This window comes from Pseudophryne corroboree, chromosome 6 (assembly GCF_028390025.1).
Source record: "Pseudophryne corroboree isolate aPseCor3 chromosome 6, aPseCor3.hap2, whole genome shotgun sequence".
NCBI lineage: Eukaryota > Metazoa > Chordata > Amphibia > Anura > Myobatrachidae > Pseudophryne > Pseudophryne corroboree.
This window is the reverse complement of record NC_086449.1, coordinates 84,607,129-84,623,708: the sequence shown is the minus strand read 5'-3', so window position 1 is coordinate 84,623,708 and position 16,580 is coordinate 84,607,129. Positions and strand designations below refer to the sequence as shown.

The 16,580-nt window shown below is 48.6% G+C and overlaps 1 protein-coding gene across 1 annotated transcript in view; it reads left to right on the top strand.

Moving 5' to 3' along the window:
* Positions 1-15,981, top strand: part of KRI1 (KRI1 homolog) — a 35,118-nt gene extending 19,137 nt beyond the window's left edge. Inside the window, exons 15-19 of the mRNA XM_063931391.1 lie at positions 5,720-5,870; positions 7,177-7,307; positions 7,522-7,586; positions 7,769-7,864; positions 15,306-15,981. Of these exons, the coding sequence (XP_063787461.1) occupies positions 5,720-5,870; positions 7,177-7,307; positions 7,522-7,586; positions 7,769-7,864; positions 15,306-15,846 (984 nt within the window). The 3' untranslated portion in view covers positions 15,847-15,981. The remainder of the gene's footprint in view (positions 1-5,719; positions 5,871-7,176; positions 7,308-7,521; positions 7,587-7,768; positions 7,865-15,305) is intronic.
* Positions 15,982-16,580: the final 599 nt, after the last annotated feature.

Below are 16,580 nucleotides of genomic sequence, written 5' to 3'. Positions count from 1 at the left end.
TATCCTCTAGGACGTAAGAGAAAATAAGAATTTACTTACCGATAATTCTATTTCTCATAGTCCGTAGTGGATGCTGGGGACTCCGTAAGGACCATGTGGGGGGATAGCGGCTCCGCAGGAGACTGGGCACAAAAGTAAAAGCTTTAGGACTACCTGGTGTGCACTGGCTCCTCCCCCTATGACCCTCCTCCAAGCCTCAGTTAGGATACTGTGCCCGGACGAGCGTACACAATAAGGAAGGATATTGAATCCCGGGTAAGACTCATACCAGCCACACCAATCACACCGTACAACCTGTGATCTGAACCCAGTTAACAGCATGATAACAGAGGAGCCTCTGAAAAGATGGCTCACAACAATAATAACCCGATTTTTGTAACAATAACTATGTACAAGTATTGCAGACAATCCGCACTTGGGATGGGCGCCCAGCATCCACTACGGACTATGAGAAATAGAATTATCGGTAAGTAAATTCTTATTTTCTCTAACGTCCTAAGTGGATGCTGGGGACTCCGTAAGGACCATGGGGATTATACCAAAGCTCCCAAACGGGCGGGAGAGTGCGGATGACTCTGCAGCACCGAATGAGAGAACTCCAGGTCCTCCTCAGCCAGGGTATCAAATTTGTAGAATTTAGCAAACGTGTTTGCCCCTGACCAAGTAGCTGCTCGGCAAAGTTGTAAAGCCGAGACCCCTCGGGCAGCCGCCCAAGATGAGCCCACCTTCCTTGTGGAATGGGCATTTACAGATTTTGGCTGTGGCAGGCCTGCCACAGAATGTGCAAGCTGAATTGTACTAAAAATCCAGCGAGCAATAGTCTGCTTAGAAGCAGGAGCACCCAGCTTGTTGGGTGCATACAGGATAAATAGCGAGTCAGATTTTCTGACTCCAGCCGTCCTGGAAACATATATTTTCAGGGCCCTGACTAGGTCCAGCAACTTGGAGTCCTCCAAGTCCCTAGTAGCCGCAGGCACCACAATAGGCTGGTTCAAGTGAAATGCTGAAACCACCTTAGGGAGAAATTGAGGACGAGTCCTCAATTCTGCCCTGTCCGTATGAAAAATTAGGTAAGGGCTTTTATAGGATAAAGCCGCCAATTCTGAGACACGCCTGGCTGAAGCCAGGGCTAACAGCATTACCACCTTCCATGTGAGATATTTTAAGTCCACAGTGGAAAGTGGTTCAAACCAATGTGATTTTAGGAATCCCAAAACTACATTTAGATCCCAAGGTGCCACTGGAGGCACAAAAGGAGGTTGTATATGCAGTACCCCCTTGACAAACGTATGTACTTCAGGAACTGAAGCCAGTTCTTTTTGGAAGAAAATCGACAGGGCCGAAATCTGAACCTTAATGGACCCTAATTTTAGGCCCATAGACAGTCCTGTTTGTAGGAAATGCAGGAAACGACCCAGTTGAAATTCCTCTGTAGGGGCCTTCCTGGCCTCGCACCACGCAACATATTTACGCCAAATACGGTGATAATGTTGTACGGTTACATCCTTCCTGGCTTTGATCAGGGTAGGGATGACTTCATCCGGAATGCCTTTTTCCTTCAGGATCCGGCGTTCAACCGCCATGCCGTCAAACGCAGCCGCGGTAAGTCTTGGAAGAGACAGGGTCCCTGCTGGAGCAGGTCCTTTCTTAGAGGTAGAGGCCACGGGTCCTCTGTGAGCATCTCTTGAAGTTCCGGGTACCAAGTCCTTCTTGGCCAATCCGGAGCCACGAGTATAGTCCTTACTCCTCTCCTTCTTATGATCCTCAGTACCTTGGGTATGAGAGGCAGAGGAGGGAACACATACACTGACTGGTACACCCATGGTGTTACCAGAGCGTCCACAGCTATTGCCTGAGGGTCCCTTGACCTGGCGCAATATCTGTCTAGTTTTTTGTTGAGGCGGGACGCCATCATGTCCACCTTTTGGTTTTTCCCAACGGTTCACAATCATGTGGAAGACTTCTGGGTGAAGTCCCCACTCCCCCGGGTGGAGGTCGTGTCTGCTGAGGAAGTCTGCTTCCCAGTTGTCCACACCCGGAATGAACACTGCTGACAGTGCTATCACATGATTTTCTGCCCAGCGAAGAATCCTTGCAACTTCTGTCATTGCCCTCTTGCTTCTTGTGCCGCCCTGTCTGTTTACGTGGGCGACTGCCGTGATGTTATCCGACTGGATCAGCACCGGCTGACCTTGAAGCAGAGGTCTTGCTAGGCTCAGAGCATTGTAGATGGCTCTTAGCTCCAGGATATTTATGTGAAGTGATGTCTCCAGGCTTGACCACAAGCCCTGGAAATTTCTTCCCTGTGTGACTGCTCCCCAGCCTCTCAGGCTGGCATCCGTGGTCACCAGGACCCAGTCCTGAATGCCGAATCTGCGGCCCTCTAGAAGATGAGCACTCTGCAACCACCACAGGAGAGACACCCTTGTCCTTGGAGACAGGGTTATCCGCTGATGCATCTGAAGATGCGATCCGGACCATTTGTCCAGCAGATCCCACTGAAAAGTTGTTGCGTGGAATCTGCCGAATGGAATCGCTTCGTAAGAAGCCACCATTTTTCCCAGGACCCTTGTGCATTGATGCACTGACACTTGGCCTGGTTTTAGGAGGTTCCTGACTAGCTCGGATAACTCCCTGGCTTTCTCCTCCGGGAGAAACACCTTTTTCTGGACTGTGTCCAGAATCATCCCTAGGAACAGCAGACGTGTCGTCGGAATCAGCTGCGATTTTGGAATATTTAGAATCCACCCGTGCTGTCGTAGCACTACTTGAGATAGTGCTACTCCGACCTCTAACTGTTCCCTGGACCTTGCCCTTATCAGGAGATCGTCCAAGTAAGGGATAATTAAGACGCCTTTTCTTCGAAGAAGAATCATCATTTCGGCCATTACCTTGGTAAAGACCCGGGGTGCCGTGGACAATCCAAACGGCAGCGTCTGAAACTGATAGTGACAGTTCTGTACCACAAACCTGAGGTACCCTTGGTGAGAAGGGCAAATTGGGACATGGAGGTAAGCATCCTTGATGTCCAGAGACACCATATAGTCCCCTTCTTCCAAGTTCGCTATCACTGCTCTGAGTGACTCCATCTTGAATTTGAACCTTTGTATGTAAGTGTTCAAGGATTTCAGATTTAAAATAGGTCTCACCGAGCCGTCCGGCTTCGGTACCACAAACAGCGTGGAATAATACCCCTTTCCCTGTTGTAGGAGGGGTACCTTGATTATCACCTGCTGGGAATACAGCTTGTGAATGGCTTCCAATACCGCCTCCCTGTCGGAGGGAGACGTTGGTAAAGCAGACTTCAGGAACCGGCGAGGGGGAGACGTCTCGAATTCCAATTTGTACCCCTGAGATACTACCTGCAGGATCCAGGGGTCCACTTGCGAGTGAGCCCACTGCGCGCTGAAATTCTTGAGACGACCCCCCACCGTACCTGAGTCCGCTTGTAAGGCCCCAGCGTCATGCTGAGGACTTGGCAGAAGCGGGGGAGGGCTTCTGTTCCTGGGAAGAGGCTGCCTGCTGCAGTCTTTTTCCCCTTCCTCTGCCCCGGGGCAGATATGAGTGGCCTTTTGCCCGCTTGCCCTTATGGGGACGAAAGGATTGAGCCTGAAAAGACGGTGTCTTTTTCTGCTGAGAGGTGACCTGGGGTAAAAAGGTGGATTTCCCAGCCGTTGCCGTGGCCACCAGGTCCGATAGACCGACCCCAAATAACTCCTCCCCTTTATACGGCAATACTTCCATATGCCGTTTGGAATCCGCATCACCTGACCACTGTCGCGTCCATAACCCTCTTCTGGCAGAAATGGACAGCGCACTTACTCTTGATGCCAGAGTGCAAATATCCCTCTGTGCATCTCGCATATATAGAAATGCATCCTTTAAATGCTCTATAGTCAATAATATACTGTCCCTGTCCAGGGTATCAATATTTTCAGTCAGGGAATCCGACCAAGCCACCCCAGCACTGCACATCCAGGCTGAGGCGATTGCTGGTCTCAGTATAACACCAGTATGTGTGTATATACTTTTTAGGATATTTTCCAGCTTCCTATCAGCTGGCTCCTTGAGGGCGGCCGTATCCGGAGACGGTAACGCCACTTGTTTTGATAAGCGTGTGAGCGTCTTATCTACCCTAGGGGGTGTTTCCCAACGCGCCCTAACCTCTGGCGGGAAAGGGTATAATGGCAATAATTTTTTAGAAATTAGCAGTTTTTTATCGGGGGAAACCCACGCTTCATCACACACCTCATTTAATTCATCTGATTCAGGAAAAACTACGGGTAGTTTTTTCACACCCCACATAATACCCTTTTTTGTGGTACTTGTAGTTTCAGAAATGTTCAAAACCTCCTTCATTGCCGTGATCATGTAACGTGTGGCCCTACTGGAAAATACGTTTGTTTCCTCACCGTCGACACTGGAGTCAGTGTCCGTGTCTGGGTCTGTGTCGACCATCTGAGGTAACGGGCGCTTTAGAGCCCCTGACGGTGTTTGAGACGCCTGGACAGGTATTAACTGTTTTTCCGGCTGTCTGATGTCGTCAACAGTCTTTTGTAAAGTGCTGACGCTATCACGTAATTCCTTCCATACGACCATCCAGTCAGGTGTCGGCTCCCTAGGGGGTGACATCACTATTACAGTCAATTGCTCCGCCTCCATACCATTTTCCTCCTCATACATGTCGACACAACGTACCGACACACAGCACACACAGGGAATGCTCTGATAGAGGACAGGACCCCACTAGCCCTTTGGGGAGACAGAGGGAGAGTTTGCCAGCACACACCAGAGCGCTATATATATACAGGGATAACCTTATATAAGTGTTTTTCCCTTATATAGCTGCTGTATTATTAATCTGCCAAATTTAGTGCCCCCCCTCTCTTGTTTTACCCTGTTTCTGTAGTGCAGGACTGCAGGGGAGAGCCAGGGAGCTTCCCTCCAACGGAGCTGTGAGGGAAAATGGCGCTTGTGTGCTGAGGAGATAGGCTCCGCCCCCTTCTCGGCGGCCTTTCTCCCGCTTTTTTAAGGAAAAACTGGCAGGGTTTAAATGCATCCATATAGCCCAGGAGCTATATGTGATGTATTTTTAGCCATCTAAGGTGTTTTTATTGCGTCTCAGGGCGCCCCCCCCCCCCCAGCGCCCTGCACCCTCAGTGACCGGAGTGTGAAGTGTGCTGAGAGCAATGGCGCACAGCTGCGGTGCTGTGCGCTACCTTATTGAAGACAGGACGTCTTCTGCCGCCGATTTTCCGGACCTCTTCAGTCTTCTGGCTCTGTAAGGGGGCCGGCGGCGCGGCTCTGGGACCCATCCATGGCTGGGCCTGTGATCGTCCCTCTGGAGCTAATGTCCAGTAGCCTAAGAAGCCCAATCCACTCTGCACGCAGGTGAGTTCGCTTCTTCTCCCCTTAGTCCCTCGGTGCAGTGAGCCTGTTGCCAGCAGGTCTCACTGAAAATAAAAAACCTAAAACTAAACTTTTCACTAAGCAGCTCAGGAGAGCCACCTAGTGTGCACCCTTCTCGTTCGGGCACAAAAATCTAACTGAGGCTTGGAGGAGGGTCATAGGGGGAGGAGCCAGTGCACACTAGGTAGTCCTAAAGCTTTTACTTTTGTGCCCAGTCTCCTGCGGAGCCGCTATCCCCCCCCATGGTCCTTACGGAGTCCCCAGCATCCACTTAGGACGTTAGAGAAATTTATATTTTTTCCTTTCGTAGATGGACGTAGAATATGACCCCCAGGCCCCTCCTGCGCCAACGCGTAAAGAAAGGAAGAGGCTGCGATTAGAGCAAGAGAAGGCCGCCAAGAAGAGAAAGAAATCTAAATTCGCAGAGGCTGTCAGCAGGAAGAAGCCCGTTTTTAACCCAGGTCAGTAGGTGTGAAAGGGTCACATGATAGTGTCAGCTTTGTGAAATGTGGGTGCAATTATACAGAGGGTAATGATGAGTTCTTGGGAATATATCTCTGTGGCACAGTAGTTAGCATTGCTGCTTTACAGCACTGGGGATATGGAAACAGTTCTGACTAGGGCTGTCTGTGTGGAGTTTGTATATTTTAAGTCTGTATGCAGGCTTTTCAGAGTGCTCCAATGTTTTTTTTTTTACAGTCCAAAAACGTACTGGGGACTGATTGAATAATAAAAGAGCTGCGTAATATGTAAGCGCTATACAAATAAAGAGTTATGAGAATGCCATGATTGAGCAAAGTTACAACAATGGATGGAAGCATATACTCCATGTATAAGGGTTTGTACTGCTCTATAACCTAGACAGCAACTCTCAATATATACACTATCGGGCAACCTGCTTTTTATGCACCTAAAATATTTTTCCATTTCAGTCCAATAAATGATATCCAGTATGTTTAAAATCACCAAGTTATTAGTATTGATTCTGGTAATGTGTGAGTGTCGGTGACTGGTCCACTTCACACCTGTCTGGCATACTCTCTGTAATATTACATGGAGAAATGTACATTTTCAAAAAGGTACTTGAAAACATCTTTCATCACTACTGATCTCAGTAACTGGCTTGCTGCCTCGTAGGTAACGGAAATTATCTACTAGCTAATACCCCTTTTCCACTTAGCACGGGTCGCAGCCGTGTCGCCTGACACGGCTGCGACCCGTGTTACCGCCCCCTTTTGAACAGCGCTCACCAACCCGGCATATTGATCACATGATCTCCCAGCGCCGCCCTCCCTATACACTGTGAACGGGAGCCGTGTCGCCTCGACAGCTAGCTGGGTTGAACACGTGTTCAACCCGGCTAGCTACCCGGGTAGGATTCCCGGATCACTTGATCCGGGAATTTGCCGGGGGACCCTTTTCCACAAGGAAAAAACACGGGTAAATGCGCTCCCCCGCACATTTACCCGTGTTTCTAAGAGCTAGTGGAAAAGGGGTATTAGTGAGAAACCACATGCATTGCTGCTATTGTTCTTTACTTCAGCATCCTGAGTCACTGGGTACAATACGAGAAATATGTGATTGCTGTTTGTGGCGTAGGATTATTACAACATGCTTCATCTATACACAGGAGTGTATTGCATTTTTTCTGATGAAAGCCTCATTTTTGGGCATTGTTGCCTTCTGAAGGACCAATGTCCATGTTTCTTGGGGTAGAAGTTCAATTAAATGGCTCTGACAAAACACTGGCCCTCATGTCTCCTGCAGATGATAAAACGTTCCAAGAATATGTGGAGGAGTATTACAAGCTAGACTGCGAGGATATAGTGGATGATCTTCCATGTCGATTCAAGTACCGTCAGGTGGTTCCCTGTGACTTTGGACTGGCCACAGAAGAGGTATGGAGGTGTGACAGGCCCTCAATAGATCTCATGTAGGTCCCTGCAATACTGGAGGGGGGCAGTGATGTGCTGCTGCAGAGGCGATGGAGACTCGGCATGTCACATGGAAAGGCCCAGCCTCCACTGGTGGCACACAGTTGCTTTGCTGCGTATCCGACACTCTGGATAATGTTGAGCTTTATCGTATAACTGTGCACCTCTTATCCTTTAGATTTTGAAGGCTGATGACAAGGATCTGAATCGATGGTGCTCCCTAAGGAAAACGTGTATGTACAGGTGAGAGACCTGGGTACTGCCGCTGGGAACCAGAGCCGAACATAGCAAATGTAACGGAGCAGGGGTCATGGTGCCCTTAGGCAACGGTTTACAGCGCCTAACTGCTTGTCTCATAGTAATGGGCACTGGCTAAAGGTAACTCTGCATGTCTGGAAAGTGAAGAAATGTAATCTCTCTTACAGAACCGAGAAAGAGGAGCTGTTCGATAAAAATATCTACACCCAGAAAGGACAAAATTCATGGAAGAAACAGCAAATCTTAAAGTCTCTGTCCCAGAGGTGAGTTCCTTCCCTACACCAGTGTATGTCTGATAGATGTTATATGGTTGTTCCTGTGGAGCTTTGCTAGTGATGGCCATTGACCATCGTTTACAAAACATTGATGGATAATGGCCGATGTTAAATAGTTTTGACAGTGATGGGAGAGAAACCACAATGGTTGTTTCCCCCCCTCCTTCCTTAAAGCCAGGTATGGAGCCTAGCTCCACCCTCAGCTCTGATTGGCCAACAACTTACTAATTCATAGAGCAGGGAAGACCACCGGTGGGTGAAGCCATCCATGGCTTCCCTCTTCCCTGTGAACGGTTTCATACCATCAAGGTTCACCAGCGATGGTGCCCATTGATGTTTAGCCACCAATGGCCATCATTAGGTTTTGAATGCAGACAGCTTTTCTATGGTAAAGAGTTTCTGTAACATTAATGTCGGTTTCCCTTGGTTGTTAGGAGGCCTCTTTCCCGCACCTAAAATGTTAAACTTCTCTTGTGCTGCTGCACTGTGTGTAATAACCTTATAGTACGTCACTCTCCTCCGGTAACTGCGGCTGTATGCTTTAATCTACAGAATCCGATTAGCTAAGACACTTGTTGAGTAATGCATACTTATGTTTCACTCTGAGCAAATGATTCTCACCACAATAAAATTAGGAAATGTATAGATAAATCACAAACTATATTTTTAAATATTCAGCAAATTGTGCAAACTTCTATTTCCCCAAAGAGAGCCTACATAGAAAACCATGTGCCATTCAGTTATCCACGAAAGAGCTACACAATTAATGCCAACTGGCACTTAGGTATATAGTGTACATGAATGAACCCACAAGTATTGCCTTGATGATCCCTCAGTCATAAAATGTTTCCAATGATCCTCTGATGAAACTCCAGTTTCATCACCCATGAAATGCGTCAGAAGTGCCAGTGAGAGGGGTTGTGTACGGGATCCCGGCGGTCAGAATACAGACACTGGGATCCCGACTGCCAGAATGCCGGTGCGAAGCCCCTTGCGTGCTCGCCACAGGTTCTATTCCCACTCCATGGGTGTCGGCGCTGACTGCCGGCATCCTGACTACATACCGGTGAGAGCTGTAGTAACAGATCTGAAGTTGTGCCTTTGAACCCATAAGGCTACCTATACTTGTGAATAGACATGCAATTGTTTTTTATGACCTCGTGATCATTATGTCCGATCATTAATTACTATGGCCTCAACATAAGATTTTAAATTATGATCACAATATTTTTTAACATAATTGTCCCAATAGTAAATTAAATTATTCTGGAACCCTTAAATTCCTAGTTAGTGGCAATGTAGTAGATACTTGTATGTGGCCCTTTGTTATGCTGTGAGCAGATACTGCGGGTGGCGGTCCTGCCGGCCAGTGTGACCACTTCTATTCTGTGATGTTTTCTGGCACATTTCCAGTGAGGTTACAAATTGCAACTTGTAACTGATGGCTCATTAAGGCAATGCTGTGGTTGAGTTTAGGCCTATGTGTGTTTTCTTTAGGGAAATGGCCATTTACACATCTAAATATTAATAATAATATTGTATTTCCTAATATTATGGCCAGAATCTGTTGTGGTCATTAGTGTCAGTACTTATTTATATTTCTCTGACGTCCTAGTGGATGCTGGGAACTCCGAAAGGACCATGGGGAATAGCGGCTCCGCAGGAGACTGGGCACAACTAAAGAAAGCTTTTAGGTCACCTGGTGTGCACTGGCTCCTCCCACTGACCCTCCTCCAAGCCTCAGTTAGATTTTGTGCCCGGCCGAGGTTGGATGCACACTAGGGGCTCTCCTGAGCTTCTAAAAAGAAAGTATATAATTAGGTTTTTTATTTTACAGTGAGACCTGCTGGCAACAGGCTCACTGCAGCGAGGGACTAAGGGGAGAAGAAGCGAACCTACCTGCTTGCAGCTAGCTTGGGCTTCTTAGGCTACTGGACACCATTAGCTCCAGAGGGATCGACCGCATGGAACTGGCCTTGGTGTTCGGTCCCGGAGCCGCGCCGCCGTCCCCCTTACAGAGCCAGAAGCAAGAAGAGGTCCGGAAAATCGGCGGCAGAAGACATCAGTCTTCACCAAGGTAGCGCACAGCACTGCAGCTGTGCGCCATTGCTCCTCATACACACTTCACACTCCGGTCACTGAGGGTGCAGGGCGCTAGGGGGGGGCGCCCTGAGCAGCAATAAAAACACCTTGGCTGGCAAAAATACCACAATATATAGCCCTAGAGGCTATATATGTGATAATTACCCCTGCCAGAATCCATAAAAAAGCGGGAGAATAGTCTGCGAAAAAGGGGCGGAGCTATCTCCTTCAGCACACTGGCGCCATTTCTCCCTCACAGCTCCGCTGGAAGGAAGCTCCCTGGCTCTCCCCTGCAGTCTACACTACAGAAAAGGGTAAAAAAGAGAGGGGGGGGGGCACTAAATTTAGGCGCAGTATATATAACAGCAGCTATAGGGGACATAATTCAGTTAGTCCCTGCATTATATAGCGCTCTGGTGTGTGCTGGCATACTCTCACTCTGTCTCCCCAAAGGGCTTTGGTCGGTCCTGTCCTCTGTTAGAGCATTCCCTGTGTGTGTGCGGTGTGTCGGTACGGCTGTGTCGACATGTTTGATGAGGATAATGATGTGGAGGCGGAGCAGTTGCCTATAGAAGGGATGTCACCCCCTGCGGGGCAGACACCTGCGTGGACGGACTTATGGAAGGAATTGCGTGCACGTGTCGACTCCTTACACAAAAAATTTGACGACATGCCAAATGCGGGACAGCCGGCTTCTCAGCTCGTGCCTGTCCAGGCGTCTCAAAGGCCATCGGGGGCTCTAAAACGCCCGCTACCTCAGATGGCAGACGCAGATGTCGACACGGATACTGACACCAGTGTCGACGACGATGAGTCTAGTCTAATGTCCACTAAGGCCATTCGTTGCATGATTGAAGCAATGAAAGAGGTGTTACAAATTTCTGATATAAACCCAGGTACCACTAAAAAGGGTATTATGTTTGGGGAGAAAAAACTACCCGTAGTTTTTCCCCCATCAGAAGAATTAAATGAAGTGTGTGAAGAAGCGTGGGCCTTCCCTGATAAAAGATTGGTTATCTCTAAGAAGTTACTATTGCGTTCCCTTTCCCGCCAGAGGATAGGTCACGTTGGGAGACACCCCCTATGGTGGATAAGCGCTCACACGTTTGTCTAAAAAGGTGGCACTACCGTCTCCGGATACGGCCGCCCTCAAGGAACCTGCTGATAGAAAGCAGGAGGCGATCCTGAAGTCTGTATATACACACACTCAGGCATTGTACTTAGACCAGCTATTGCGTCAGCATGGATGTGCAGTGCTGCCGCTGCGTGGTCAGATTCCCTGTCAGAAAATATTGACACCCTAGACAGGGACACTATTCTGCTAACCATAGAGCATATAAAAGACGCAGTCTTATACATGAGAGATGCACAGAGGGAGATCTGCCGGCTGGCATCTAAAATAAGTGCATTGTCCATTTCTGCTAGGAGAGGCTTATGGACTCGCCAGTGGACAGGGGATGCAGATTCAAAAAGGCACATGGAAGTTTTGCCTTATAAGAGTGAGGAGTTATTCGGGGATGGTCTCTCGGACCTAGTTTCCACAGCAACTGCTGGGAAGTCAGCATTTTTACCCCATGTTCCCTCACAGCCTAAAAAGGCGCCGTTTTATCAGGTACAGTCCTTTCGGACTCAGAAAAACAGGCGTGGAAAAGGCGGGTCCTTTCTGTCCAGAGGCAGAGGTAGGGGAAAAAGGCTGCAACAAACAGCAGGTTCCCAGGAGCAAAAGCCCTCCCCCGCTTCTTCCAAGTCCGCCGCATGACGGTGGGGCTCCACAGGCGGAGCCAGGTACGGTGGGGGGCCGCCTCAAAAATTTCAGCGATCAGTGGGCTCGCTCACAGGTGGATCCCTGGATCCTGCAAATAGTATCTCAAGGGTACAAACTGGAATTCGAGGCGTCTCCACCCCACCGGTTCCTAAAATCTGCCTTGCCGACAACTCCCTCAGGCAGGGAGGCTGTGCTAGAGGCAATTCACAAGCTGTATTCCCAGCAGGTGATAGTCACGGTGCCCCTACTTCAACAAGGACGGGGTTACTATTCCACACTGTTTGTGGTACCGAAACCGGACGGTTCGGTGAGACCCATTTTAAATTTTAAATCCTTGAACACATACATAAAAAAATTCAAGTTCAAGATGGAATCGCTCAGGGCGGTTATTGCAAGCCTGGACGAGGGGGATTACATGGTATCCCTGGACATCAAGGATGCTTACCTGCATGTCCCCATTTACTATCCTCCCCAGGAGTACCTCAGATTTGTGGTACAGGATTGCCATTACCAATTCCAGACGCTGCCGTTTGGACTCTCCACGGCACCGAGGGTGTTTACCAAGGTAATGGCGGAAATGATGATACTCCTTCGAAGAAAGGGAGTTTTAATTATCCCGTACTTGGACGATCTCCTAATAAAGGCGAGGTCCAAGGAGCAGTTGTTGGTGGGAGTAGCACTATCTCAGGAGGTGCTACACCAGCACGTTTGGATTCTGAATATTCCAAAATCACAGCTGGTTCCGACGACACGTCTACTGTTCCTGGGTATGATTCTGGATACAGTCCAGAAAAAAGTGTTTCTCCCGGAGGAGAAAGCCAAGGAGCTGTCATCTCTAGTCAGAGACCTCCTGAAACCGAAACAGGTATCGGTGCATCACTGCACGCGGGTCCTGGGAAAGATGGTGGCTTCAAACGAAGCAATTCCTTTCGGCAGGTTCCATGCCAGAATTTTTCAGTGGGACCTGTTGGACCAATGGTCCGGATCGCATCTTCAGATGCATCGCCTAATAACCCTGTCTCCAAGAACCAGGGTGTCTCTGCTGTGGTGGCTGCAGAGTGCTCATCTTCTAGAGGGCCGCAGATTCGGCATACAGGACTGGGTCCCGGTGACCACGGATGCCAGCCTTCGAGGCTGGGGGGCAGTCACACAGGGAAGAAACTTCCAAGGACTATGGTCGAGTCAGGAGACTTCCCTACACATAAATATTCTGGAACTAAGGGCCATTTACAATGCCCTAAGTCAGGCAAAATCCCTGCTTCTACACCAGCCGGTACTGATCCAGTCAGACAACATCACGGCAGTCGCCCATGTAAATCGACAGGGCGGCACAAGCAGCAGGATGGCAATGGCAGAAGCCACAAGGATTCTCCGATGGGCGGAAAATCACGTACTAGCACTGTCGGCAGTGTTCATTCCGGGAGTGGACAACTGGGAAGCAGACTTTCTCAGCAGGCACGACCTCCACCCGGGAGAGTGGGGACTTCATCCAGAAGTCTTCACGCTGATTGTAAATCGATGGGAACGGCCACAGGTGGACATGATGGCGTCCCGCCTAAACAAAAAACTAGAGAGATATTGCGCCAGGTCAAGGGACCCTCAGGCGATAGCTGTGGACGCTCTAGTGACACCGTGGGTGTACCAGTCAGTTTATGTGTTCCCTCCTCTGCCTCTCATACCAAGGGTACTGAGAATAATAAGAAAACGAGGAGTAAGAACAATACTCGTGGTTCCGGATTGGCCAAGACGAGCGTGGTACCCGGAACTTCAAGAGATGATCTCAGAGGACCCATGGCCTCTGCCGTTCAGACAGGACCTGCTGCAGCAGGGGCCCTGTCTGTTCCAAGACTTACCGCGGCTGCGTTTGACGGCATGGCAGTTGAACGCCGGATCCTGAAGGAAAAGGGCATTCCGGAGGAAGTCATTCCTACGCTGATTAAAGCCAGGAAAGATGTGACTGTAAAGCATTATCACCGCATATGGCGGAAATATGTTGCTTGGTGTGAGGCCAAAAAGGCCCCAACAGAGGAATTTCAACTAGGTCGATTTCTGCATTTCCTACAAGCAGGAGTGACTATGGGCCTGAAATTAGGCTCCATTAAGGTACAGATCTCGGCTCTGTCGATTTTCTTCCAGAAAGAACTAGCTTCACTACCTGAAGTTCAGACGTTTGTGAAAGGAGTGCTGCATATTCAGCCCCCGTTTGTGCCTCCAGTGGCACCTTGGGAACTCAACGTGGTGTTGAGTTTCTTAAAATCACATTGGTTTGAGCCACTTAAAACCGTGGATCTAAAATATCTCACGTGGAAAGTGGTCATGTTACTGGCCTTGGCTTCAGCCAGGCGTGTGTCAGAATTGGCAGCTTTGTCATGTAAAAGCCCTTATCTGATTTTCCATATGGATAGGGCGGAATTGAGGACTCGTCCCCAGTTTCTCCCTAAGGTGGTATCAGCTTTTCACTTGAACCAACCTATTGTGGTGCCTGCGGCTACTAGCGACTTGGAGGATTCCAAGTTACTGGACGTAGTCAGGGCCTTGAAAATTTATGTTTCCAGGACGGCTAGAGTCGGGAAAACTGACTCGCTATTTATCCTGTATGCACCCAACAAGCTGGGTGCTCCTGTTTCTAAGCAGACTATTGCTCGCTGGATTTGTAGCACAATTCAGCTGGAGCATTCTGCGGCTGGACTGCCGCATCCTAAATCAGTAAAAGCCCATTCCACAAGGAAGGTGGGCTCATCTTGGGCGGCTACTTGGTCAGGGGCAAACACGTTTGCAAAATTCTACAAATTTGATACCCTGGCTGAGGAGGACCTTGAGTTCTCTCATTCGGTGCTGCAGAGTCATCCGCACTCTCCCACCCATTTGGGAGCTTTGGTATAATCCCCATGGTCCTTTCGGAGTTCCCAGCATCCACTGGGACGTCAGAGAAAATAAGATTTTACTCACCGGTAAATCTATTTCTCGTAGTCCGTAGTGGATGCTGGGCGCCCGTCCCAAGTGCGGATTGTCTGCAATACTTGTACATAGTTATTGTTAACTAAAGGGTTATTGTTGAGCCATCTGTTGAGAGGCTGTTGTTTTCATACTGTTAAACTGGGTATAGTATCACGAGTTGTACGGTGTGATTGGTGTGGCTGGTAAGAGTCTTACCCGGGATTCAAAATCCTTCCTTATTATGTCAGCTCGTCCGGGCACAGTGTCCTAACTGAGGCTTGGAGGAGGGTCATAGTGGGAGGAGCCAGTGCACACCAGGTGACCTAAAAGCTTTCTTTAGTTGTGCCCAGTCTCCTGCGGAGCCGCTATTCCCCATGGTCCTTTCGGAGTTCCCAGCATCCACTACGGACTACGAGAAATAGATTTACCGGTGAGTAAAATCTTATTTTTGCTCTCTAGTATTTTTTGGTATTGACAATTTTTTTTTGCACTTTTTTGGAATTGTGACCCAATAAGAGATTCCAAGTCCCTTTTTTTAGAACCTCTGTGGCAGCAACATTTTTATAGGCTCATTCCTGGTGTTCTGTGTCAAGTGCGTCTCTCCATGATCTCGCGTTACATATAATTGTTTCATCCTTTCCTTAGTGATGACAATCCAGGGTCTACAGCCTCCTCCAAGTTTAAGGTAGGCAAGAAACGACGGGACAGATTAAAGCACCAAGAGGAGGAGAGGAACTTGGCTCTGAAATCGGTGGTAGAAACAACACCACCAATGGACCTGGGTCAGAAACAGGCTCCAGCTGCTGATGTTCCAGTCCAAGCGGAGGCAGTCATTGTGAATCAACAGGCGGCACTCACTAAAGTTGACAATGAGGAGTACAAGCCGAAAGACACGCCAACCACCCATAAAGTACCAAAGGAGGAAAAAGACTCTGCAGTGGTCCCAGCTACAAAGACGGAGGTGGTGGTTAAAGACTTGTACTTGAAAGACAAGCGGAAGAAATTAAAACGAAACGGTGGTCCTCGTCTGCTGGGCACCAAAGTGCGACTAGGAGGGCAAGAGTTTAGCGGGCACAGGTTGTGGGCCTATGGCTTGAACCCCAAGAGGCTGCGGTATAGGCAGCTTGGGCGGGAGAGACGGAAAAAAGAGGAACAGGCCAAGAAGAAAAGTAGGAAGGAGAACTAGCATGGGTTAATGAGACATTCACAACGTCACATGATGATGAGGAGCCCAATCCAATAGAAGGGACTTTCACACTAAGTAAGCCCAATATAAAAGCTTTATTTCCCTAGATAAATAAATCATTTGTTTCCCACAACATACAGATTTAATGTTTTCTTTCCAGTTTAAAACATACATGAAGACAGACGCACATGTATACAGTGTATTCTTGTTACTCCTCCACAAGGGTTCATTCCTGAGAATATCCCATTTACTGTACCACAAACTTAAGTTCCAAGAAATAAAACGCAGGCAGCCAAACAGCGAGGTTGCCCGGTCTACGACTAGCTGTGGGAGCTGGCAGAATAATAAATAATCTCCATATATAATCTCTCTGCTCCATATTAATCATTGCAGGAGGATATAAAATACAACTCAAGGTTATGGCGTCATTTCTCCTTCATCCACTAGGGGACACTGGAGCGCCCTTCAAGGTTTGGCACCAACCAATGCTTGCCGGTGACCTTTCCAGTTTCGGAGGCGCTAGATGCGCTCATAACGGCAGCCTGGTGCCAAACCTTGAAGGGCGTAACTGCGCTCCAGTGTCCCCTGTGGAATCGGAGAAAGGGATTTATTGGGAAGTACCAAAATTCTGATTTTACATAACATGGGGGGCAGGTTTCTGGGTCATCTGCCGCTGTAGTACAAACAAAGACCTTATAAATTATACCAGGCAAAGGGAAAGCTCCCCGCAGTAG